The sequence below is a fragment of the Aspergillus bombycis genome (genome assembly GCF_001792695.1).
Source record: "Aspergillus bombycis strain NRRL26010 chromosome Unknown contig00086, whole genome shotgun sequence".
Classification (NCBI taxonomy): Eukaryota; Fungi; Ascomycota; class Eurotiomycetes; order Eurotiales; family Aspergillaceae; genus Aspergillus; species Aspergillus bombycis.
Genome location: NW_019170088.1, coordinates 18,310 through 41,909, shown reverse-complemented (window position 1 = coordinate 41,909; position 23,600 = coordinate 18,310). Strand labels below are relative to the sequence as shown.

The following is a 23,600-nucleotide window of genomic DNA, read 5'->3' as shown; positions in this document are numbered from 1 at the left end:
TTGGTATCGGGATTCCCTGGACTGAAGAAGTCAATGAGGGGAGCGTTTGTCAGCTTAGCTTAGCAGAACAAGTGGAGAGAGCAAAGGCAACAGATAAGCCAGCCATGACGTTGACCAGGCTAACGGGTGCCGAGGTGTTCAATGTTCGGCATTTTGTTCCTGGGGCCAATCGTAGCAGCAGCGTCAAGCCATTGACCCCTTGATAATCATTTACCCAAGATTTCGGTGCCCCGTTTATACTCAAGTCTCAAAACCAAGAAATACCACCTACTAGTTACTCCGTACACTACTATCGCTGATTGCTTATCACCCATGTCCTTGAGAATGGCGAATTATCCTTTTCCAAAAATCTTAAAGTACACAATATAAACAACATGAAGGGGCTTTATAAAAAGAATGAAAAAAGAAAAAGAAAAAAAAAAAGGCGTTACACTACAAGAGACGCAGCTTCTTCCCCGGCAAAGAACTTCTTCTGCTCCAGGCATCTCTCACTTTTACATCCCTGACAGCGCAGGGTCATCTGACGAGAACACTTTTCTCCCTTTCTCAAGTGCTCCTGCGCGATATTCGCTAGGGCTTCGATGAAGATGGGGCTTCCGTTTAAGCTTTCCGCCCGCTTCACGCCAGGGGAGTTGGCTTCTTCCATCACTTCAAGGTCCAACTCATACAAAGTTTCAATGTGGTCGCTGGTGAAGGCGATCGGTACGAGGACTATATCAGTCTGCCCGCGCTTCACATACTCCATGACAGTGTCGCTGGTCTGAGCTCCAAGCCAAGCCGATGGGCCCACTTGAGATTGCCAGCACAGCCGGTAAGGGTTGCTAAAACCAAGTCTTTGCATTACCGCATGGACAGTTGCTGCAACTTCGGCTGGGTACGGGTCACCTAATCTGGAGTTAGAGTTTACGTCTAGCAATTAGAGCGATGACTCGAATCTCACCTCTGTTCACCACGCTCATTGGCAAACTGTGGGCGGAGAACAGCAGGACCACACTGTTCCTCTTCTCCTCCGGATATGTCTTGAGCTGATCCTCGATGTTCTTTGCGAAAGCTTCTACTAACCCGGGATGGGTCGGCCACCGATCAATGACACTCCACTGGATGGAGCCGGAGGGATCCTCGCTCCCATTGGCGCGCGGACCCTCCAGGCGATTTCTCCATTTCCATAGTTCGTTCAGAGAACTGCCTGTGGTCGAACAGGAATATTGTGGGTACTGTGTAAATGCGACAGCACGTCCTCCTTTTCCTCTTCCGAATCCATCATCGAGTAACTGTGTATACATCTCTTCCGTCAAAGGCGCAGCATATCGAAATGCAACGTAAGGTTTATGAGGCGCACTTTCAGGGTTGAGTTTGTCGAGTAATTTACACATTTCCTGGCACTGGTATTCGGACCATTTTCGAATGGGCGAGCCGCCCCCAATGTCCGCATATTGCTTTTGGATCTTTGGCGTCCTCCTCTTTGCAATAAGTGGTCCCAGATATGTTTGAAGTCGTCCCAAGGGAATCAGATCACCGTCGGCCTTTACCAGAGAGCGAGCGAAACGTTAAAAGTGGCCCATGAGAATGTCTGTCAGTTTGGAAACGTACAAATAACCTGCTTAAAAAGTCTTCCACCTCATTCGTCGTAGAGGGGCCACCCATGTTCAAGAACACCATTGCGGTAGGACCCTTGGAACCAGTTGCATCTTGAGTGACCGGAGGTACTGCTGTTGCAAAGCCATTTCGCTGTTCTGTGTTGTATCCAAGCGAGCTGCGAGCTACCGGTCGCAGTAGTTGCCGAGGAAGCGCGAAGGTCCGGCGGAGGGCCATTGCAATTGATAGATGGCAAGACGATCCTTTTTTGAGGAGTAATGGCCAAAGCGTGCAAATAAAGGCGATAACAAAGTAATGGTCTGGGAGCAAAAAGGGTATAGAACTTTTAATGGGCCATGTGGCAAGGGTCAATAGTAATCAGAAAAGGTGCTGACTTGAAGCAGAGAGTCCAGAACCGGTAAAATGACGGAGCCGGAGCATGAGTTGGAGCTGAAGTTAACACCCAATCAGAATTGACTTGGGGTCATCAAGTCTTGGCGTATGTCACCTGACGTTCGTGTCTTCCCCGCGTCGGCCGGTTGAAGTGTCGCGTCACGGGTGACGAAAGAGCGGGAACGCAGGCAGCAGAGTGACAGGCAGACATCCAAGGAAGTCCCAATGTTGCTGTTCAAGGGTGCTTTCGCGTCGATTACTTAACTATCGTCCTTGACTGCTTTTTCTTTGACGCATTTTATGACTTATGACTCTCAACGCATTCACAATGGCTGACGAGGATCAATATCGCGGAGACGACCAGATCGATGAGGAAGAGGAGGAGGTTGACGAGAGTGTATGTACTTCGAAACACGCCGGGAGACTTCGAAAACTAACAAATTATGAATTAAATAGGGGTACAAAACAGTGAAAGATGCCGTTCTCTTTGCTATCGAAGTCAGTGATTCCATGCTCACGCCTCGTCCATCTTCCGATTCAAAAAAATCCGCGGAGTCACCCACAACGGCCGCACTAAAATGTGCATACCATCTCATGCAACAGCGCATTATCTCTAATCCCCGTGACATGATCGGTGTGCTACTATATGGGACGCAGGCGTCCAAATTCTACGACGAGGATGAGAATAGCCGAGGAGACCTTTCATACCCACACTGTTACCTTTTCACAGACCTGGATATTCCCTCTGCACAAGAAGTCAAGAATCTTCGAGCACTGGCACAGAATGACGATGAAACAGAAGATGTACTCCAAGCGTCAGATGAGCGGGTCTCGATGGCAAATGTGCTCTTTTGCGCCAATCAAATATTTACGTCGAAAGCCCCCAACTTCTTGTCTCGGCGATTGTTCATTGTCACCGATAATGATGACCCTCATGGCGATAATAAAAGCTTGCGATCTGCTGCAACTGTTCGCGCAAAGGACTTATACGACCTGGGTGTCACTATTGAGCTGTTTCCCATTTCTCGGCCAGATCATGAGTTCGATACCGCCACATTCTATGATGTAAGGTTTTATTCACTTGAAACAAAGTATCTCTGCTTACACCAATTAGGACATCATCTACAAGGCCTCTCCATCGGATCCAGATGCCCCGGCGTACTTGCAAACCGATTCCAAGGCTTCTCCAGCTACCGGAGATGGCATTTCACTTCTTAATACCCTATTGTCCAGTATTAATTCAAGATCTGTCCCCCGGCGTGCGCAGTTCTCCAACATACCATTGGAGCTGGGACCAAACTTCAAAATATCAGTCTCGGGATATCTTCTGTTTAAGCGTCAAGCCCCCGCCAGAAATTCCTTCATCTGGCTCGGCAGTGAACAACCCCAAATCGTGAAAGGAGTGACCACTCAAATCGCTGACGACACGGCTCGCACGATTGAGAAGTGGGAAATCAAGAAAGCTTACAAGTTCGGCGGTGATCAGGTTACTTTCACGCCTGAAGAGATGAAGTCACTGCGGAACTTCGGTGATCCTGTCATCCGTATAATTGGGTTCAAGCCCCTTTCTGCACTTCCATTCTGGGCCAATATCAAACACCCCTCCTTCATTTATCCTTCGGAGGAAGATTTTGTGGGCTCCACGCGAGTCTTTTCTGCTTTGCACCAGACGCTCCTCCGGGATAAAAAGGCCGCACTTGTCTGGTTCATTGCGCGTAAAAACGCAAGCCCAGTTCTGGGGGCTATGATCGCTGGAGAAGAGAAAGTAGATGAGAGCGGCGTCCAGAAGTTCCCCCCGGGAATGTGGATAATACCTCTACCGTTCGCCGATGATGTCCGTCAGAATCCCGAAGCCGCACTTCATGTTGCACCTGAGCCACTGATCGACCAAATGCGGTATATTGTTCAGCAATTGCAACTTCCAAAGGCGTCTTACGACCCCTTCAAGTATCCCAATCCATGTAAGCTTTTGCCAACTTGTTGCATGAAACCTCTGGTATTAACACATTGCTCTGTTAGCCCTCCAGTGGCATTATCGCATTCTGCAAGCCCTGGCGTTGGATGAAGACCTCCCGGAGAAGCCAGAAGACAAAACCGTACCCAGATATCGGCAGATCGATAAGGTATATCGCACATCCCTTTTCTTTCCGGGGCTTTTGCTGACCTTCTATTAGCGGACGGGCGACTATGTATTGTCTTGGGCCGACGAATTGGAAAAGCAATACGCGAAAATATCGGCACATGGCCCGAAGAGCACACTCGCCAAACGAAGCGCCAAAGACCGAACATCTGAAGTCGAGGATGCAGCCCAGAAGCCATACAAGAAAGCGAAGGTGGAGACAGACGAGCAAGGCGTTCAAGATGTAGTGCGAGCCCATTACCAAAAGGGATCTCTATCGAAGGTGACTATTACTTACCCCTTAGGCCTGTACTTAGGACGAGTAACTAACGCAAGTGGCTTATGTGCAGCTTACAGTACCTGTCCTCAAAGACTTCCTCAATGCGCATGGACGCTCCGCTGCTGGGAAGAAAGCTGATCTCGTTGAACGTGTGGAGGAATACCTGGAGCAGAAATGAGGCAACGCTATGTATTGGTTAATCAAGACAAAGTTTAGCCGATAGGGGCTCTCTATACTTGTAATAAGAAATACATAATACTAGAACACTGTCAAGAGTACCTACTACCTACGTAATCCTACTTGAAAATGTCACCTCGGGGGAGAGCAACTGTGTACATGTTCGAAACTCCCAAACACTATCTGGAGGTCAAGGAAGGGGCAAAGATAGCGGAGGAAAGATTTACTGTATTAAAACATAGGCTATGTGAATCTGTAAGGGTAAACAAGAGGACACCGGATTTCGTGCCTGGCATGGGGAAGACGCTGCAGGGACTTCTGGTCCTCGCGTGTATATAATCTTACCTGAATCCGAAACCATAGTTAAGGGCGGTTGCCCCATCAATGTATTGTATGAATGGCGTTGCAGTCGCGCATTAGTGTGAATTATCATAGAATATGGATAGGAAATATATTTCAGTACATCTGCATACTCTCTAAACTGTACCGGGAAACAGAAGCAAAGATGATACAGACGGGTATATCCAAATGGACGAAAGCCCTCTAACAACGCCTGTCTAATCCCAGAAATGCATGCTCAAAGCAATAAACAGAAGTCTATGGGACGAATATCTACGAGAAAACCCATATAATACGAACGGGTGTGGCTGATGTACAGTATATATATCTTGAGAACGGGAATATACTAGCATTTGCCATATACTTGGCAGTAGCAGAGTTCCTCGTCTGGGCAGCTAGAGGAGATATCATGTTAGTTATTTTGCCATTAGATAATTTGGTGCAATGGCCACTTACTATACGGACTCCTTGCCGAATATGACATGCCAGAGGAACTCCATGACTCGCCCGCTACTGGCGTCGTCTTTCTCCGTGTCGATGACCCATTGTCGGAACTTAATGTAGTCTTCTCGGGGTCGTTTCAGGACCTGCCCGCGTGACACGGCGAACTGCGCGCAGCATGCTGCGCCGACAAGTTGAGGCGCTTGGAGGAACTTTTGGGTTTGTCGATCCTCTGACGACTGGCCTTCTGCGATGGCGGGAGATGTGGTTGAGTTCAGGGGCGGGGTGCTGGTCCCCTCGAATACTTCGTCCCAGACTTCTTGCGTTACATGGCGATTGATGCGGTGTTCCTCCTTACATCCGGGGTTCCAATTGCAACGGAGGTTGACGTAACCATTCTGCTGAACGAAATCAAGCTGTAGAGCGCGCATTGCTGCTACGTTATCATGCAAAGGCGCATCGACGTGCCAAGCCATGAAGAACCCGGCACGGTGGGCGTGGAGGAAGGCGATTGTGGAAGGAAGGTTGTCATAATTGTCAATCAAATACGTCAGGTAAGCCATAGATTCGTGGCCTTTATTGAGAGAGGTATTGAGTTTGTGTTTATCTGCTTTCGTTTTATTCGAGGGGTTGACAATGTAAATTGCACGTTGCCAGCTTCAAGCGGCCCCTATTAGCGAAGGAAACAATTGGCCATTGGGAGGGGATCGTACTCAGGAAGTTCTTGCTCGACCCATTCAGTGGGCTCTTCTTCCAGCCTGGCCATCACGATCACTTTGTCTCCCAATTTTGCGTGGTGGGATAGACCCTCATGGTGGGGTTTCTTGGAGTTCAGCCAATCTATTAAGTATGCGCCGGCGCGATACTGGCTGCAGATTTCCTCTAGACGGAGCTTTAATATGTATATTGGGATGATGAGCAGTAGACATGCGCATAATGCTAATCTAAAGCCGCATCTCATGGTGAAGTTTTGAGGGTGTAGATGAGCGATGGCTCATGCGTGACGTTTGCCACACGGTGATTACTCGGATATCAGATACCCAGTAGCGCACCAAGGGAGGTGCTTCGGTATTTAAGGCGAATTCGTTCTAGCGCAGTTCACAAGGATATTGAATGTTCACTGACGACTAGTATACATGTAAGTACTGGAAGACCTGAATACTGGTGACAACCAATTGAGTTCGAAAAGTGAGCGTGTCAGAAGGAATTGACAATGAAGGAAAGTGAGGGTTAGTATATTAAAGTTCAGTAAAGGGAAAAAAAACAAAAGAAAAAAGAAGTAGAATAATATCGAATGGAAAAGGAGAGACAAGAGAGAAAAGGCAGATTCGCAGATAGGAATGTTAATCAGCGCTCTGGAAAGAAAAGAAAGGGAGCAGCTACTGACCATCTAGACTATCTACACACCATTTTCTGCCACCGCCTTCCCGAATAAAGGTGATATTTTTCAAAAGAGTTGGGCGCCTGGGTCTCCCAAACGAAAGGAAATGGACCGAGAGGGGATATACCGCATGATGGCAAACGGCCCTAAGAAATCAGAGGTCAGAGCGCTCAAAAAGCTCGAGAAGGAAGGGAAAAAAAAGGATTGTCGAAGGTGCTGATCCCCACTGTTAGGCCACGCGTTAGTGCTTTTTAAGCTCTAGGGCACCACTATGGGAGGGCTCATCATAGGCTCCAGGGGGCTGTGCTGGTGGGCATAGCGGGGAAGCTTGGCGCTGGCCCGTCAGGCTTAGTTGCACCCCCGTCCTTCCCCTCACTGGTCACTTAATTAGAGTTGTCTGCAGTGCACACTGAAGTTACTTTCGGCAAGCCTTCTTTGATCCTCTGCCACTTAAGTTAGTGAAACAACACCCCGACCCCTTGAACTTGGACTCGAAGTTTGTCAGTGGGACACAGACTGAAACCCTTACAAGAACTGGAATAGAAACCCCCCCACAACTGACCGTGGGGAAAAAGCTACGGTTGGGTCTGAAACAAAGAAAGAGAACCGTTGGAACCTCCAATGGAAGCGCTTCGTAGCTTAAATCCAATGAGAGGGCTTGATTGGCTGACAGAACCATGGACCGCACGTGGCGTCGTTAAGTTAACTTAGGCTATTTAGTAGTACGTACCAAGTCCCAAGACTCAGGAGGACCATCATATCAGTCTGTCACACCAGATCCGGACTTTTAAGCGAGCGGGGAAATCAACCCCAAAGTTGAAAATAGCAGAAGTCGGCAGGGTTCCAGGTCCGTCAGCCCATGGCTCCCATTCCACAGCCATAGCAATTCGAATCGATGTCTTTTCCTAACCATGGCAATGATCTATTTCTGCATCGCCAATGAAAGGCCACCAAAACATTAAAGTACGTGGCATACCTACTAGTAGTATGTACCGATGTCAGCTCAAATAGGCAGCCATTGACATGTGAGTGGTATCGGTGATGAATGAACCCTAGGTAACATCATGTTGCTACCCTAAATCCTCCCTGTTGCCTAGAGTATGCCCTACGCTCAGGTTCAGACATTTTATTCAAGTTTGGTACTACCCATAATGCAACCATGAGGGGGTTTACGATTCGACTTATGTATACAATAGAGAGAGAGAGAGGAAGGGGAGGAAAACAGCCGAAGATTGAGAAGCAGAATGAATTAGTATTCAGGTTACAGTAGAGAACTGTTTTTCTTTTAGCTGGCCAATACGGCACTTCCATGAAGGTACAACTAGTACTTAGTCTAGGTGTTCTTCCACGTCTAGAACTATCCATTATCTCCACTACTATCGTTTCGTCCTAATAGCATTAATTCAATATCATGCTAAATGTGTTCTGGAGCCAGAGTCCATGTTATAATACTCAACACCATTGAATGGCCATTTTATTACTTCCCCATATCTCTCAAGGAGAGAGTGCCGCGCTATTGATAGGGCGTGAAACCTTTCTGACAGAATGCTATTAACTGATGATTTAATGTCTGACAAACGAGAATAACTCCCAGCCAACAAAATGCAAACGAACCCTGCAAGGTGAACTTGTCTCAATATTAATTTGGTGGCCATTTTCTTTGGAAAAGTAGGCTAGTTCGCCAGACACGGCAAACCGCTCATCTCTAACCCGCTCAGAAGGCTAACAAGACGATCTGGACCGCTCGTCGCTTATCTATATTCCTGCCTTTAATGATGGAGTTGTGGGCATAGGTGCTTATCGGCAGTGGAGGGGGGACACCCGAGATAAATTTGTGACAGGCTCATGGAAGAATGACATTGTTGCAGGGATTGTGCTGGCATTTCTCTCAGACGCCCGATCATGTTTACTAAAGTCATCCAGATTTGCGATGTGATGACCTACGTTGAGGGCCACAGTTAGTGTTCGCTACATTACAGCATTATACTGTCCATCAACTTGGATGACAAAACGAGGGCTATAAATGAACTATCACTGTGACAGCTGAAACCATACAGCTGTTTGGCCTTCATATCTCCCTTTTTTTATTGGGCTTCGTCCTTTTGACTTGAGTATCATTGTGTCTATTAGAGTAATAGTAACTCATGGGTCTAACTGAACAGGGCTTATTCCATTTCCCATTCAACTCACCATGAATGAGGAGGATTGTGGCTACTATGAAAGAAACGATGGCGATTAGATATAGCGGACCGGCATCATTGATGATCTCTACAAAGGCTTGCTTGTTAAGGCCCGAGTCGACTGGATTGTTTACGGCCACCAAATCAAAGGCGAGGTCCCACCTTATCATTTTATGTTTTCGCTTCCCCAGGGCAGATGGTACTGAAGCCGAACGAACAACGCAGCTATAGGAAGACTGATCGAACATCACTCATTGGTTCCATGATCTTGGACATGAACGTCAGGGAATGGGAGGGAGTATAACGCGGTGCGATTGTCCACCAACGAGAATGTTACTTCTAGAAAGCTGTACCCATTAATCAGTCACAGCAGGGGAGCATGCAATATTGAGTGTTAACTTTGGACAGAGTGATTCTGTCTGGCGGGGAGCAGAGAAGTCGAAGAGGTCTGGCCTGAGACATCAAAGAATACTTCTCAGAAGGAGTTATATAAGAGACCCTTGACTAGGGTATATGTTTCGTGTAGGTATGTGTTAAGTACCTGACTACTACGGATATGTGGGCCATGGGAAAATCTTACCTGAGTGACCCTTCAGATGGACTGCGTGTCGCTGCTTAAAATGGGTATCTATCTCTAAGGTACAATGGGGCAATAAAATTATCCTAGAAAGGAGACACAGATGGACAATATATTATATTAGGTGTCTAATCTACTAGGAAATGCAGTAACTCAATACTTAGTACTGTTTCATGTAGCTTGCCCAGATATCGGTCCTTAGTGCATGGTTAGTTAAGAGGATAAATCTCCGCGATGGTGAGTACTCGACGTAGTTAGTGGTATTCTAACCTTGAGCTTTGTTCATAAGCTGACTTTTGTTCAATGCTGATATCCTAGAGCAGCCGTGAGAGTATATATACATAGATTGCAGACCTGCTGCAATAGACATGACTTCATTGCCTCCATAAATTAAGATCACATATTCCGCCCACTGGTTTCTTGCCCTAAACGTTTTCAGCCTCTTCCTCTTCTTCGCTGCTGACTTCTTCGCCATCGGCTATGGCTTGCTCCCGGCGTTTCTTTGCACGCTCTCTCTTCTTGTCCAACAATTGATTCAGCTTCTTCGCGGTGTTAAATACCCCGCCAGTGCCAGCTCCACATGCGGCACATGATGGATTTTTCCGATATCGCTGCAAGGCGCAGGACTCACAGAAATAATGCCCGCACTTGGTGATAATCGGGTTCTGATATGACTTCTTGCAGATGATACAGGCGAATGGGATGCTTTCGAGAAGCTCCTCGTCATCATCGTCGTCATCCTTTAGTTTGTCACCCCCACGTTGGGAGACGACTTTCCCATCCAATTTCTTTCCTTGGGTGTTTTTATCCCATTCTTTATCCAATTCCCAGCCCTGCAAGACGTTTTCTCTAACATGGGCGTAGATACACGAGTCTCCAAAACCGCACCAGCTAAGTTATGGTTAGATATAAAATTTCAAACGAGCCTGTGTGATAAGAGTTAAACTTACCCCGTCTGTTTGTAGTCTTTGCAGACGTTCGGCGTATAATCCATAAATGTCACAGTACGAATGTTGGTAGGGGCTTTGATCGGTCCGAACTGCTTTGTTGGGGCATCGGGATTCTTTTGGATGAAAGACTGGTAATTGGCCGCGCCCTTGTACGTACCATCCGATACAGAGGGGGCGTTGGATGTTGGCTGGGCCCGTGTCTTCCCCAAGAGATTCTTTGCGTCCAACTCGTCATCGTACCAATTCGAATGCTTGGTGGCATCATTGCTGGATGCCAATGGAGTCGGTGTGGCCATGACGGGCTGTTCTCCGTCCCTCCGGGGTGCGTTGGATGCAGACGAGGCTGTCACTGCTGCGCTCTTGCGTCGCCTTTTGATTCTGCGGCCCTCTTCATCATCGGATGACGTGAAATCGGAGTCCGAAGCAGGTGGCGGCGCTTCAGGCTTCTTGCGAAAATTGGCCTTGGCTTTAGCTGATCGTTTTTTGAAGGAGAACTGAGGGACCTCGTCGGCGACCTGGGTTTCGTCCGTCATGGTTACAGTTTGCTGGTATAAAGTATCGTAACAGCGAGTTGGTGGCAATGCGCACAATTGCCCCTTGACTGCCAATGTTGGATATATCAAGGGGGAGTTGCAACTGAGAAAGTCGGATAATTGGGTTGTTACATAAAGTGACCTTGCTTCGCGGTGGTGGCGTTCCTGTTTTCTCGATTTGGTGTATCCCACGTGATTGGTGACAAATGAAGCTTTCCCTATGTCACGTGCGATCATATGCTTTCTAACAAAGGCTGACCCAACGGGGGTGGAAATGCAAACCCGACAAACAGCGATGTGCCAAAATGAGTAGTGTCTTACCGATTAGTACATTACTACACGCTTCAATTGGGTTAAGCTGTAGTTTTTCCCAAATCTGGTCTGGCAACCCAAAAGATCGGGAGGAGCCGTTGGACAAGTCTGCGATCTAGTAGTAAAGCAGTAAAGATGCTGAGGCTGCGAGACAATTAAACTTCCCAGGATAACCGGAAGATCGACCGTGAGACAGAGAGGTTAACCAAGATCGCTGTGAGATGTCATCCAGCATTCCCACCCCGGGATAATGGATTGTCCTTTCCCCTTAATAAACGCCTTGTATTAGCCCTGCAACAACTCAGAGTTGTTACGTATCAGATTGAGGACAGCCTAGTTTACAGCTCGGTAGCTAAAAAGTAGAGGTTCTTGGGCAGATCGAGTGGGAGTGCCTCGCCTCCCCCCTCTTATTATTATTTAATTAATTGCTCCGGAGTAATTGACTTACCTATGATTCTCGTATCCAGAGGTACTGTACCCAATTACTATACTCTCTCTCTCTCTCTCTCTCTCGCAGTACCTGCAGGGAGAGGAACCTGGTACATGAAAGTAATACCTGACTTTCTTCTAGTACGAGTAGAATCGGTACCTGATCCAAATAGTCGGTCTTGTCTGTCTTTCCCGCACGGCCCCAGTTTCTCACTCCCCCCCCCCCCTGCCCACACTTTCTTCTCCTTCTCTTATTCTTCCTTTCCCTCTCTTTTGTCTTCCCCCGCTCAACGAGTCGGTTCTCGTCTCGTTGTTCAATCGGCTGTATTTGGAACATCTCTCTCTTTTCCTTACCTCGATTTCTCCTTTCTATTTTTTTTTTTCTTTTTTTTTTCTTATTTATCTTCTTAACTACCTTCCTTCATTACATTCCCTTTGTCACTCCCTTTTTTTCCTTTTCCTTTTTCCATACTTCACTTATCATATAATAATATTATATGCGCCGCATGGCGTAGCGCGACTTGTCGCACCTTAATCCCGATTTGATCAGCTCTTGTTGTCTTTCCTTTTTCGGCTGTTTTGGTACAAGTCATCAACCACTGACTCCTCCCGTGCGCCCGTCCGTTGTGGTTGGTTCACTCGGCACTCACAAGGTTACGTCTACGACTACTGCGCGTTTGCATTGACTAGACGCTACTGGAGACCCCCATCCTCGGATCTCTTCCAAAATAAACAGACGGCCTCTGCGACTTCGACGGAACATCCCCTTCTTCGACCTGTCCATCATCCACTTTACTCTCCATCAACGTGATCCGGTCTTCTCACAGTAACCGCCCCCGATCGACGGTCTTCTGCCCACGTTCAACCTCGACATACAGTATCCGTGGACCGTTCGGTCGCAGGTCGGCTTGCTAAATCATCCGAGCGCAAGGGGTTATATCAGATCAATAGTTCTGGTGCAGGTCAGATGATGACCTTGGCTTGATAAAGGACACGACGAACGAGGTGACGAGTTTCTGAGCTTTCGACGACAACCGTGTCCTCATCGCAAAAATAGGCACCACTTACGAATTATTGTTTGGCGCTTGGTTAATTTCCCTGTCCGTCACAAGTAACGGTGTTACGGACGGCAGAGTGGGATTGACTAATCTTCACCATGGACGATCCTTTTGTTTCCCCCACCGAGGCGGTGGTTCCCCGCGAGTCGCATAGGTATTCATCTTTCGATACGCAATTGTTCAGCCTGGATGCATCTTCGCCAGCACAAGTGAAACGGGCCCTTGAGGCCCATTTGGCGGAGACAGAGCGCAGACTGGAGGAGGCATCCAAGTTAGGTACAGCGCTCATTGAACAGCAGAAGGAGCTCGAGGACAAATTGAAAGAAGTCGAGCAACATCAAGAAGCGAGCCAGATCGGACCGGACCTGCAGCGCAAACTCGTGGACCTGGAGAGAGAATACAGGGAAATTGGTCGGGAGACGGCGCGGGCATTCCTTGCGCCAAAACGTCTCGCGGGCGGTGATGATGGCCATCTGGGGACCCCCTCACTTGACCAGAAGGTATACAATTTGCCAGTCCGGCACACTATATGGAGCGCTAATATGAGGTTCAGTCACCACTTAGCCCCGCCTTGTTTGCTGGCCAAGCCACCAACTCTCCCAGCAAGGTGAGTGTGCCATCGCGAAAACAGCGCAACCAACCGTCGAGCCGTGTCCATGATATCGAGTTTGCGACCGAGATCTCCACCTCCCTTCTTGCCCAGGTCCGTCAGTTGCAGGCACTGCTTGCGGAGCGCGAGGAGGCCCTGAGAACTGTGAACTTGGAGAAGTCAAGGCTTGAACTTGAGGCAGAGGGATATACGCAGCGAATCCGGGCATTAGACGAGAGCGAGGAACGTTACAAGGACGAAAACTGGGCGTTGGAGACTCAGACCCGCGAGCTCATGTCTGCGGTGAAAGATGCTGCCGATCGCGAAAGTAGACTCAACGGCAGCCTGGGTGCCGTTACAACGGAAAAGAGCACCTTGGAGCGAGAGTTGGAGGATCTGAAACAAACCAATGCGAAGTTGATTGAGGACCAGACGGCGGCACAGAAAGCGAACGACGCTGAAATCCACCTCCTGCGCAGGAACTTGAATTCAGGTGATGCGGAAAGGCTTGCACTGCAAAAGAAGGTTGAAGAGCTGAACTCCCAGAACGAAGAGCTTGCGAGAGCGGTCGCTATGCGGCTTCGACAGCAAGAAGCGGAGACCGTGCGGGAAGTTCACCGGGATGATGATTCTGATGAGGATGGCAGAGGGACACCGGAAAATTCCCCGCCGCCATCGCCTAATAAGTTCACTCCACGACACAACCAACTGGAGACAGAAACATTGCGAAGTTCCTTGGGCCATGCTCACCGTATGATCCAGAATCTGAAGAGCACCATTCACCGAGAGAAAACCGAAAAGATTGAGCTCAAGCGCATGCTGCAAGAAGCGCGCGACGAGGTTGAACAGAAGCGTCGCGAAGCTGTTGCCCCCGCTGGGCCATCCAACAAGCGCCAGAAGACCAAGCCCGATAATACACGCAAGGCTGCAAGGCCGAACCTGCTCGGTGCTGGAAGGAGAGGAATGACGGAGATCGAGGAGGTTCATGAAACAGATTGGGAAGACCATGCCACTGACACAAGTCCATCGCACAAGGCGGCTTTGAGATCTTATCGAAGCCGCCCCGAACTGCAGTCTTCAGACGAGCCTAGTGATGCCTATCACACTGCTACTGAAGCTGACGATGCTTTCGAGACCGCCAACGAGCGGGAGGCGACCACAGAAAGCGAAGCTTTCCAGACAGGCGTCGAGAGCATGGCCGATGACAGTACGGATACCGATGAGCTAACTGAAACAGAGGACCGTATCCAGCTAACACCTCGTGCTCGTGTCTCATCCCTAACCCTGGCAAAAGCCCGTGACCGGAAATCCTACCAGAGCACTGCTTCCACTTCAGGGGAAGAAGATGAAGACTCCGATGACATGTTCCCTTCACCAAGTCGAACTTCGACTCCTCGGCACCGTCTCAGGAACAAGAGGAGTGTGATGAGGAGGATTCGACCCTCTGGAGAGGCTCCAATGGCCTCTAGTAGCCGACCATCTAGTTCACGTGAGTCCCCCGCAACGAGCTTCACACAGACACCTGGGGACTCCGAAGGTCAGAGCCTGTTTGCAGAACTCGCAGAACTTGACGGTGAGGAGGATGAGGAGGGAGAGTTCGGCCCGCCGATAGAACACGACGCTGATTCCACCCCACGTATTCTTTCGATGCCTGATTCGAGAAGATCATCCCAGGCCACATTGAACACTAGACCCAAGCCTGCAATGGTTGACTCCGGTGTCATGACTGACCCCTGGGAACCAAGCACCCCAGCCGTTGTGAGCGACAAGAATGTCTCGAATGTGCTTGCAACACCGCCTTCTTCGGATTCCGAGATTGCTGCTGGAATGAGGGAGCAACCCGAGTTGGTGCATGCTGGAGCACAATGGGCCTCCCCTCAGACGTCTTCTGAAGTGAATGGCGATCAACTGTCGAGTGTGCCAGCCATTTCGAAGGTGGTTTCGCCTACAGATGCGGAGCGGGAGCTCACTGTTCCCGCAGCTATGCTGCCACAACTCGAAGTTTCTCCTATCTCTACTCAGGATACCGTTCCTGTAGCGCCTAAGCTGCCAGAGTTGAGCATGTCATACGTTGTGGGAGGCTCAACCGAGCCGATCGCTGCACCCATTTCCGAACCCGCGGAGATGACTCTATCAGCCATCTCCTTGCAGTATACAGAACCTGTTTCTGTCAAGCTACCTGAGCCAGAGCCGAAGTACACACCGGAAGTGGTTGTCTCCTCAATTTTCTCTGAAGAAACTCAGCCTATTGCGGCAACGCTTCCTGAGCCCGTGCCTGAGCCTTCAATCTCCCTGGCAGAGCAGGCAACGAACACAGATATTGCACAGCTGGTATACTCCGCAATCTTCTCTGAGCATACCGAGCCTGTTATGGCGACACTTCCCGAGCCCGTTCCCGTGCCTGTGCCCGTGCCTGAAGCTCCGGTTTCTGTCACTGAGCGTGCCATGAGCACCGAGGTTCCAGACCTGGCAGTATCGACAATCTTCTCTGAGCAGACTTTGCCGGTAATGGCGACTCTTCCAGAGCCGGTGCCCGAGCCTTCGGTTTCAGTCGCGGAGCGTGCTATGAACACTGAAATCCCTGGCCTAGCGGTTTCAACAATCTTCTCACAGCACACAGAACCTGTTACGGCGATGCTACCGGAACCAGTTCCAGAGCTGGAGTCTACAGTTGTTGTGGGTCAGGCTGCAGCTGAGCATGAGGTACCAGATTTGACAGTAACCTTTATACCACCCGAATCCACTGAGCCCATTGCACCTAAGGAGCGCGAGATTCCTGCCCCTGCGTGTCCGCAATTTTCAGTTTCCACCATCCGCTCCGTCGAAACACTCCCTGTCAAGGCCACTCCAGCTGCGGCCATCATTCCCGCAGTCCTGCCATCGGACGAGAACGCACCACTCTTGCAAACAAGAGGTGTTATGGTCGACAAGTCCACTTCAGAGTCCTTGCCAATTGTGGTTGTCGAAGATGTAGCGAATGATAGCTCTGATTATGGCACAACTGGCCAGAAGAAGGATGTCCCCTCGCCTCTGAGCGCTATCTCCGGCAATGCTGTCCCACGCCATGCAAGACGCCGATCGTCAAACCAGGCAGATCAAGGTGCTCAGACGATACTGTCTTCTAAGCAAATCGACCAGATTCTCATGGACCGTGTTACGGCTCGGCCTTTGTCTCCCCCCGACAGTGACAAAGCCAAGGAGCAAGGCAACTCACCTGCTGCCACGCCAAGGGCGCGACCCCATCCCCAGCATCAGTCATCAGCTGCATCTCTCAACTGGCGACCAGGCAGCGCAGCCAGCCAGGCCTCTACTGTCCACAGCCATCCCCCATTGCCTGCTGAACATAAAGAGGCTGTTATGACTGCCGAGAAGAAATCGCTTGATCAACAACCAGCCACGCCAGGTCTCATGGCGCCCCCTCTTGCTCCGGCTTCCGCTCTTCGCGCTCCACGCCCGCGCACTCCAAATGATTCAGCCGCTCAGGTTGGCTCTATCAGGTCTTCTACTTCGCGGGCTAGAGTGAGGCGCGAAAGCCAGGTGTCCCGGAGGTCTTCGGTCTCGTCGTTCGCATCCGAGATCGAAGAGCGGTTCAATACACACTCCACTCCGGCTGGCGGACCGTATGGCTATGGCTCCGGTACAGATCCACGCATGATTCAAGCCATCACCCAGACCATGATTGGAGAATTTCTTTGGAAGTATACTCGTAAAACAGTCTCAGGAGAGATTTCCAACACTAGGCACCGTCGTTACTTCTGGGTTCATCCATATACCCGTACCTTGTACTGGAGTGAGCAGGACCCTCAAAGTGCTGGAAAGTCGGAGCGTAAAACCAAGAGCGTTCCCATTGAAGCCGTGAGAGTTGTCGCCGATGACAACCCATATCCTCCAGGTCTTCATTGCAGGAGCTTGGAGGTTGTCAGCCCTGGCCGCCGGATCAGATTCACCGCAACTACTAGTCAGAGGCACGAGACCTGGTTCAATGCGCTCTCGTATCTCTTGCTGCGGTCAGAAAATGGCGAGGAGGAGACCAATGACCTGGAAGACATTGATGAATTCAACCCAGGGTTCCGGTCAGGATCTCGCTCACGCCAGAGACCACGGTTGTCAATCTCTTCATCGCAGAGTCGCACAACCCGAAATTGGCCGAAACAGCGAGCGGGTTCTGGCCTCTCTCTGCGCCGCGCAGGGACCCCCGGTCGCGCTTCTCCGGCTTTGAGCACCCCGTCTCACTATTCCGATCAAAGGAACAGTTCCACGTCTCGACTCAGTACCATTCTCAATACTACGCTCAAGGGCTCTTTCGGCCGAAAGGGCCCCCCTAGCTATGCGACATCTAGTATCCATGATGGCAGTGTCTACGACCGTGACAGTGAGGAGGACCTGCGGCAGATGATGGAGAGGCAAGAACAAGAGACAGATCGACTTGAGAATGTTCGTGCTTGCTGTGATGGTAAGAGCATGCCCTGTTGGACTGTTGTGACCTATCCGCTAACACTTGTAATATAGGCAAGCATGATGTCAGCTCACTCTCCAGGACAAGTCGGTACAGCCCGCGTGCCAACCGGCATCACTCTCATCACTGAGCCTGTCGACCTCTATTGTGAACATGCGTCCCTTCTCTCCATGGACCTTCTTTATGCATCGCTCGCATCTCCTTCATTTCGACCCTCCCCGACCTCATAGCATGCGAATCTCATGAGCGCACGTGTTAGCATTTTATTACTGGCTCCCCTTTGCTTTTCGGTAGTTGCCACCCTTCGAGCACACTTTCTTGGAACCTCGTGTTACGTATAGTCATTATTAATCTTTGGGGATGTGGTCCCTTTGGCATCTATCCCCACTCAGGTGTCTGGACTGTTCCTGTCATTCATTCGTGATATTTGCAAAATGAATTATTGATTTAGTCCTTTCCTTTGTTGATACACATTGTCAAGCTGATATATTGATGCCGTTCGTTCCACTTAGGCTTGGTCCTTATTTATTGCTACTACTTCCATCTTGTATGCATCTTGCATTAGTCCATCATCCTTTTGGCTTTTCTTTTCTCCCATCTTGATATCGAGTCTCTGCAATCTGTAATGACAGCAAGATTGACCATTGACGCCATGTGTCCGTGTTGACTCTGTTTTTATATGTCAGGAACTGATCTAGACACCGTTGAGGAATTCGAAACCATACCGTGGGGCCCACATACTCTTTGACCCCTATTGTACCGTGCATGGATAAGATATCCTGTAAGCTGTAATTGAATATGGCCAATGCGGCAGGGCGGAGGATTAGTCATGCATCGCCAATTGAGAACTCTGTGAACTTTCGATTCACATGTCATCTCCAATCCCACTTCTCTTGCCCTTGTTCAAACAGATCATTCCACCGGAACCGCCTGCTACAGCTTTCCAGTTCCCTGTTCATTGAGAAACAATGGCTTCCATCAATGAGCCTACCACTAAGGTGTGGCTCACATCGCTACTGGAACCAGGCCAACTTCTACTCTGGGCCATATCATGTAAGTCCAGCGGATTGCGTCGTAGAACGATTTTCTTCCACATGTACAGCAGCAGCTCGCCACACTACCGATGGCGTAGACACCCATATGCACACAATTCCCCTCGCCACCGATTTTCTAGTAAGCTTAAGCTAATATGCCCCATAGTTCATATCAAAGTGAATCTGGAAGCGGTCTTTAAACGAGGCCAGATCCTCGCGCCACTACTCCAGTCCGGGAGGCTTCGTGATGAAGCTTTCGGCCGATTCTGGGTCTCCTTTAGCAGTGAGTCCCCCGACCATCAACTCAATCAGATAGCCAAGCTAATGAGCTACGCAGCGAACCGCGAAGACACCGTCGAATCCCTACCCCCACCCCCGCCAACCCAAACGGGTGTCCAATGTTCCTCAGACCTAATCCCGCCCGTCATAGCCCACGCCTCCGGTCTAGTCCTAGACGTCGGCCCGGGAACAGGAACCCAAATGCCCCTTCTACGCTCGCCAGCCATCAAAGCAATCTACGGCGCTGAGCCCTGCCACGGTCTTCACGCGGCATTGCGCTCCAGGGCCGACGCCGAAGGCGTAGGTGAAAAGTACCACATTCTTCCCTGTAGCGTCGCTGCCTCGGAACTCGTCCCCGTTCTCCAGAAACAAGACCTCCTGCCTGCTGGTATTGCCGCACTTGATAAGACAACTGGTGGCGTCTTCGACACGATCCTCTGCGTCCGTGTGCTTTGCTCTGTGCCGGATTTGGAACAGTCTGTCCGGGATCTGTATGCTTTGCTTAAGCCCGGTGGGAAGATTCTCGTCGTGGAGCATGTGGTTAATCCGTGGCGTACGGCGAAGGGTTCTGTTGTTGCGAGGGCTATGCAGGCCGTTTATGGGTTCTTGGGCTGGAGCTGGTATATTGGGGATTGTCGCATGAATCGGGATACGGAGAAGGCGTTGCGGGGTGCGGCGGAGGAAGATGGGGGATGGGAGTCTGTGGAGGTCGAGAGGTGGTTTGGGAGGACTTGCATGCCGTATATTGCTGGGGTTTTTGTGAAGAAGGGGTAGGTTGAATTATGGGTGAAGGTGTTGTCGCGTTATGTTTATGGCAGGCTTTATGCGGTCTTCATGAAAATGGTATTTATGGTGATGGGGGTGGTTTGGTATAAGAATTATGTGATATTTCGATTTAAGAAGGCTCTAACACTATCTAGTTTAGCTATCTGGAGACATAACCCCCCTAGATTGTCGTCTTATGAGGTTATACAAAGAACCAAGAATCTTTCATCGTTGCTTTGGTTTCCAAGACCACTGTAAACGACGAATCAGCCCCATTCACAAGGTATATATCAGTGAAACAGGGTCTCCCTCTCGGTTCATCCACTTCATCTATGGATCCATTGTTGAGGGCCTCAACGATGAAACTTGGGGTAGTCCTTGCCGGTTTGGTCATTGTCGCAAGTCTATAATGCGTTGTTTGGAACCTCTGAACAAATTGAATAAAGAATAATGAATGGGACGTAGGCATTATGACGATCCATATTGAATCCATAGCTTCATCCAGCTAGCAATACCTAAGTCATGTGGCAATATACTGGAAGACGCAGAAGTTTGCAAGCCACTTCGCAACACTATGCAGCCTTATAGTAGAACGCACGGCTAGTTACGTTGTGCACAGAAGAATAAGTATACCAACTACCTTCGTTAATTATGCCAGCATCGAAACAAAGGACGGCAATAAAGACAGGCAACAATCCACAATAACTGCCGTAGATCTAGCCACATGCTTAAGGAAACAAAGGCATATGCTGGATGTGGGCTAGAAGGACAACCAACGGAGGTAGACTAAAATCGGCTATATTAAAAGACGGACGACAGCCTCATACTCAGCTTATATCTCTTCTATCCAAGATCTTCTTAGACTCTTTGCCACAGCTTTAGCTACTTACCATTCATCTTTCATATCCAACTGCCATCCCTCGATTCCCTCCCCCCAACTTTTCTCCAGCATGGAATCTCACGCCCCAGAAAGACGAGAACCATTCTGGTCCTATTTCAGCACCCTGGTCCGTAGAATGAAGCCCCTTCCACACGGGAGCCCCGCCTCCTCCGAAGTAACCCCGTTCCGCGAGGAAGCCTTCACAACAGGCGTGATAAACCTGCACGGCTGCACCAGTGTTATGATCATCACGGAGAAAGGCATCTACAACTCCCATTTCTGGGACGGCCCATCCTTCTCCCAGAGCACCATCCCAATCCGTGGCCCGGTAATCTTCGAAGATGACGTCCTACACCCGATAAAGCACGGCCTCAGCTTTCTCACCTCCGATGGAACCCTCCGCGAAGGACCCCCGGCATGCAACCAAATCATCAAAGACGACGACGAGCCCCTCGCGTTCATATTTAGTCCGAAGCAACGGAACTCGCTGTGCATGCAGTATCCTGTGCAGATAGCTGACATCGCTCGCGCGCTCCGGGAGGTCTTGCCCAGTGTCCGTGTGAAGGTTGTGGGGTATGTTAATGTTGGTCGGATGGACCCAGTTCTTGGGGATTCGGATCATATTGATCCCAACTGTGGAGATATTGGGCAGCTGGAGGGGAAGGTGGTGGTTGATTATCAGCCTAGGGCTATAATGCAGGATGGGAGGGAGAGTTCGACGGTGGATATTTGGATTGGGGATGAGGAGGAAAGGGTCTTTAGGAAGGAGTGGGCGAGTGGGGAGTTAGTTGAGTTGGGGGTTTGTGCTTGTTGTTGTGGTTGTTTAAGTGAAGATCTCGTGAGGTGATGCTTGTTGTTCATATTGTCTTAGGGTTGGGTGGTCACATGATTTGGTTTCTTTGGGGGACCACTTTTTTACTATTATTCCTGAAGGAACCGATTACATGCCTTATTTATGTTGTTGGTGTTAGTATGAAGACTCGTAATTGATTTCTTGCATATGAATTTCAGTGTTTATGTTATTAGTAGTCATCTGCAAAAGTCAAGCCTGATGTATAGGTAAAGTTAATCCAAACAAGCACAGAAAGTACCGCATTTAACGAGCATACAGCATTGCAAAAATAAACATAAAAGAGGAAATCAACTTCTCAGATAAACAGTGGATAGAAGATCAATCTGCCAGGGGCAAGGATTCGTAATCCTCGCGCATAAACTCCCTCAAAGCACCCAACGCAGCCCTCAGAACCTCCGGATCCCCACCAAATCCAAGACGTACGTAGCCGCTGAAATTCTTCCCATCTCCGAAGCATTTTCTCCCCGGCACGAGGAGTACGCCCTTCTTTTCTAGGAGTCTTGTGCAGAATGCCACATCATCTACCGGATGACCAGACCTGGCAAATCTGATGAACCCAATTGGTCCGGCAACCGGTTTCACCCATTGACAGCGCGACGAAAATTCATCGATGAATGATTGAACAATGCCAAGGTTATTCTTTGCTAGCACTGTGTTACGTTTCACCAGATTGTGGACGCAGGAGGGGCTCAGTGCGAACGATGCGATCTGTTCATCTACTTGGCTGGCTGTTATGAGGGCGTAAGAGCGAGCATTGATACAGAAGTCGAGGATGGGTTTACTGTGGGATGCAATCCATCCTATTCGGATTCCAGCGAGGGCGTAGGCTTTTGATAGGGAGCTGGTAACGACTGTGTTTTCGTAACCAAAGGAAAGGGCTGAGGGCGGGTAGTCCGGGTCTCCCGGAGAGATGGAGTGGAAGCTGGGACGATATACCTCGTCACTGAAGACTGTTATAGCGTGGTTTTTGGCGATTCGGATGATTTCTTCGAGGCTCGATCTGGGGATGATTGCGCCGGTAGGATTTTGTGGGTTGCTAGGGTTGATCAGCTCATCTGACGTTATATATTGTGTATGGGAGAGCATGAGGTCTTACTTCAGCACGATCATTTTTGTGTTTGGCTGGATGAGGCGTTCTAATTCCTCGATATCGAGGTTCCAATTGTCGTTTTCCTTTGCCTTCCATAGACTTACTTGCGCGCCAAGGGAAGCTGGGAGGGAGTATAGTTGTTGGTAGGTGGGATACTGGACGATAACATGATCGCTAGGGCCAATTAATGCAAAGAGCACAATAAAGTTCGCCAGTGATGCGCCAGGAGTCGTCAGGATCTTGTCAGATGATATCGGTACTAAAGAATCGTCTGAGTATAGGTTGGCAATGTTTTCCCGTAGCTGCTCCAATCCAGTGAAGGAAGGGCCGTAGTTCATCGGTGTGGATCGAACTGAGGCGAGAATATCATAGTCTGTTGCTGTATTCTCGGACAGCGATTTGAGATCATTGATTGTGACAGGGAGAGAGTATGAATGTGCCAAGTTATACTTGGGACCTGTGTCCCGAGTCAGAATCCACTATGATAGGTCGTGTTAGTTCACGGTCTTTCTCTCAGAGGTATGTGGCAGGCCGCTTACATGGTCGACTTCGAAAGGTTCTAGTTTCACCATAGTGACGAGTGGGTAGTTATTTTTTGGTGGTTTGAGTATTGCCTAGAGTATTTAGAAGACAAAAAGGCTCGATCTTGTGTTTCGTCTTGTAGAGCATATCGCGGGGTATTTATAGTCAGGGATCCAGCTTACGAGCAATTACATGTATGCTGAAGGGCGTGGGATTGACCCCACTTTTACGAGTCCCCGTCTAATGATCTTCCTCGGTTCAATCATGATTCATGTACGGTTTCCTGTAATGAGCTGGCACTATATATGTTCGCACTACCCTTCGCATCAAAAACCCATATAACGTACATACCACGTAACACCATGCGTCGAATTTATAATTTCGTTTT

General features: G+C 49.4%; 8 protein-coding genes across 8 annotated transcripts; 4 read left to right on the top strand and 4 right to left on the bottom strand.

The window, feature by feature from the left end:
* Window positions 1-427: 427 nt before the first annotated feature.
* Window positions 428-1,812, bottom strand: ABOM_009593 (ferrochelatase HEM15; the record flags this gene model as incomplete). The annotated part of the gene is made up of 3 exons (XM_022536721.1): window positions 428-885; window positions 941-1,523; window positions 1,591-1,812. 3 exons carry the CDS (start codon window positions 1,810-1,812, stop codon window positions 428-430), a joined length of 1,263 nt encoding a protein of 420 aa, XP_022386301.1.
* Window positions 1,813-2,296: 484 nt separating this feature from the next.
* On the top strand, window positions 2,297-4,545 carry akuA (putative DSB repair complex subunit Ku70; the record flags this gene model as incomplete). The annotated part of the gene is made up of 6 exons (XM_022536720.1): window positions 2,297-2,365; window positions 2,425-3,033; window positions 3,083-3,929; window positions 3,988-4,091; window positions 4,143-4,370; window positions 4,438-4,545. 6 exons carry the CDS (start codon window positions 2,297-2,299, stop codon window positions 4,543-4,545), a joined length of 1,965 nt encoding a protein of 654 aa, XP_022386300.1.
* Window positions 4,546-5,229: 684 nt separating this feature from the next.
* ABOM_009591 (DUF3431 domain-containing protein) lies at window positions 5,230-6,285 on the bottom strand (the record flags this gene model as incomplete). Its single annotated transcript, XM_022536719.1, has 3 exons — window positions 5,230-5,278; window positions 5,340-5,981; window positions 6,038-6,285. 3 exons carry the CDS (start codon window positions 6,283-6,285, stop codon window positions 5,230-5,232), a joined length of 939 nt encoding a protein of 312 aa, XP_022386303.1.
* Window positions 6,286-9,887: 3,602 nt separating this feature from the next.
* Window positions 9,888-10,945, bottom strand: ABOM_009590 (U2-type spliceosomal complex subunit CWC24; the record flags this gene model as incomplete). The annotated part of the gene is made up of 2 exons (XM_022536718.1): window positions 9,888-10,353; window positions 10,413-10,945. The coding sequence occupies 2 exons, from the start codon at window positions 10,943-10,945 to the stop codon at window positions 9,888-9,890; spliced, it is 999 nt and encodes a 332-aa protein (XP_022386302.1).
* Window positions 10,946-12,842: 1,897 nt separating this feature from the next.
* Window positions 12,843-17,919, top strand: ABOM_009589 (putative nuclear migration protein (ApsA); the record flags this gene model as incomplete). Its single annotated transcript, XM_022536717.1, has 3 exons — window positions 12,843-13,244; window positions 13,298-17,786; window positions 17,843-17,919. The coding sequence occupies 3 exons, from the start codon at window positions 12,843-12,845 to the stop codon at window positions 17,917-17,919; spliced, it is 4,968 nt and encodes a 1,655-aa protein (XP_022386319.1).
* An 838-nt stretch (window positions 17,920-18,757) lies between these two features.
* ABOM_009588 (class I SAM-dependent methyltransferase) lies at window positions 18,758-19,876 on the top strand (the record flags this gene model as incomplete). The annotated part of the gene is made up of 2 exons (XM_022536716.1): window positions 18,758-18,842; window positions 18,990-19,876. 2 exons carry the CDS (start codon window positions 18,758-18,760, stop codon window positions 19,874-19,876), a joined length of 972 nt encoding a protein of 323 aa, XP_022386320.1.
* A 941-nt stretch (window positions 19,877-20,817) lies between these two features.
* On the top strand, window positions 20,818-21,594 carry ABOM_009587 (uncharacterized protein; the record flags this gene model as incomplete). The annotated part of the gene is made up of 1 exon (XM_022536715.1): window positions 20,818-21,594. One exon carries the CDS (start codon window positions 20,818-20,820, stop codon window positions 21,592-21,594), a length of 777 nt encoding a protein of 258 aa, XP_022386336.1.
* Window positions 21,595-21,918: 324 nt separating this feature from the next.
* On the bottom strand, window positions 21,919-23,262 carry ABOM_009586 (putative aminotransferase; the record flags this gene model as incomplete). The annotated part of the gene is made up of 3 exons (XM_022536714.1): window positions 21,919-22,636; window positions 22,697-23,169; window positions 23,230-23,262. The coding sequence occupies 3 exons, from the start codon at window positions 23,260-23,262 to the stop codon at window positions 21,919-21,921; spliced, it is 1,224 nt and encodes a 407-aa protein (XP_022386337.1).
* Window positions 23,263-23,600: the final 338 nt, after the last annotated feature.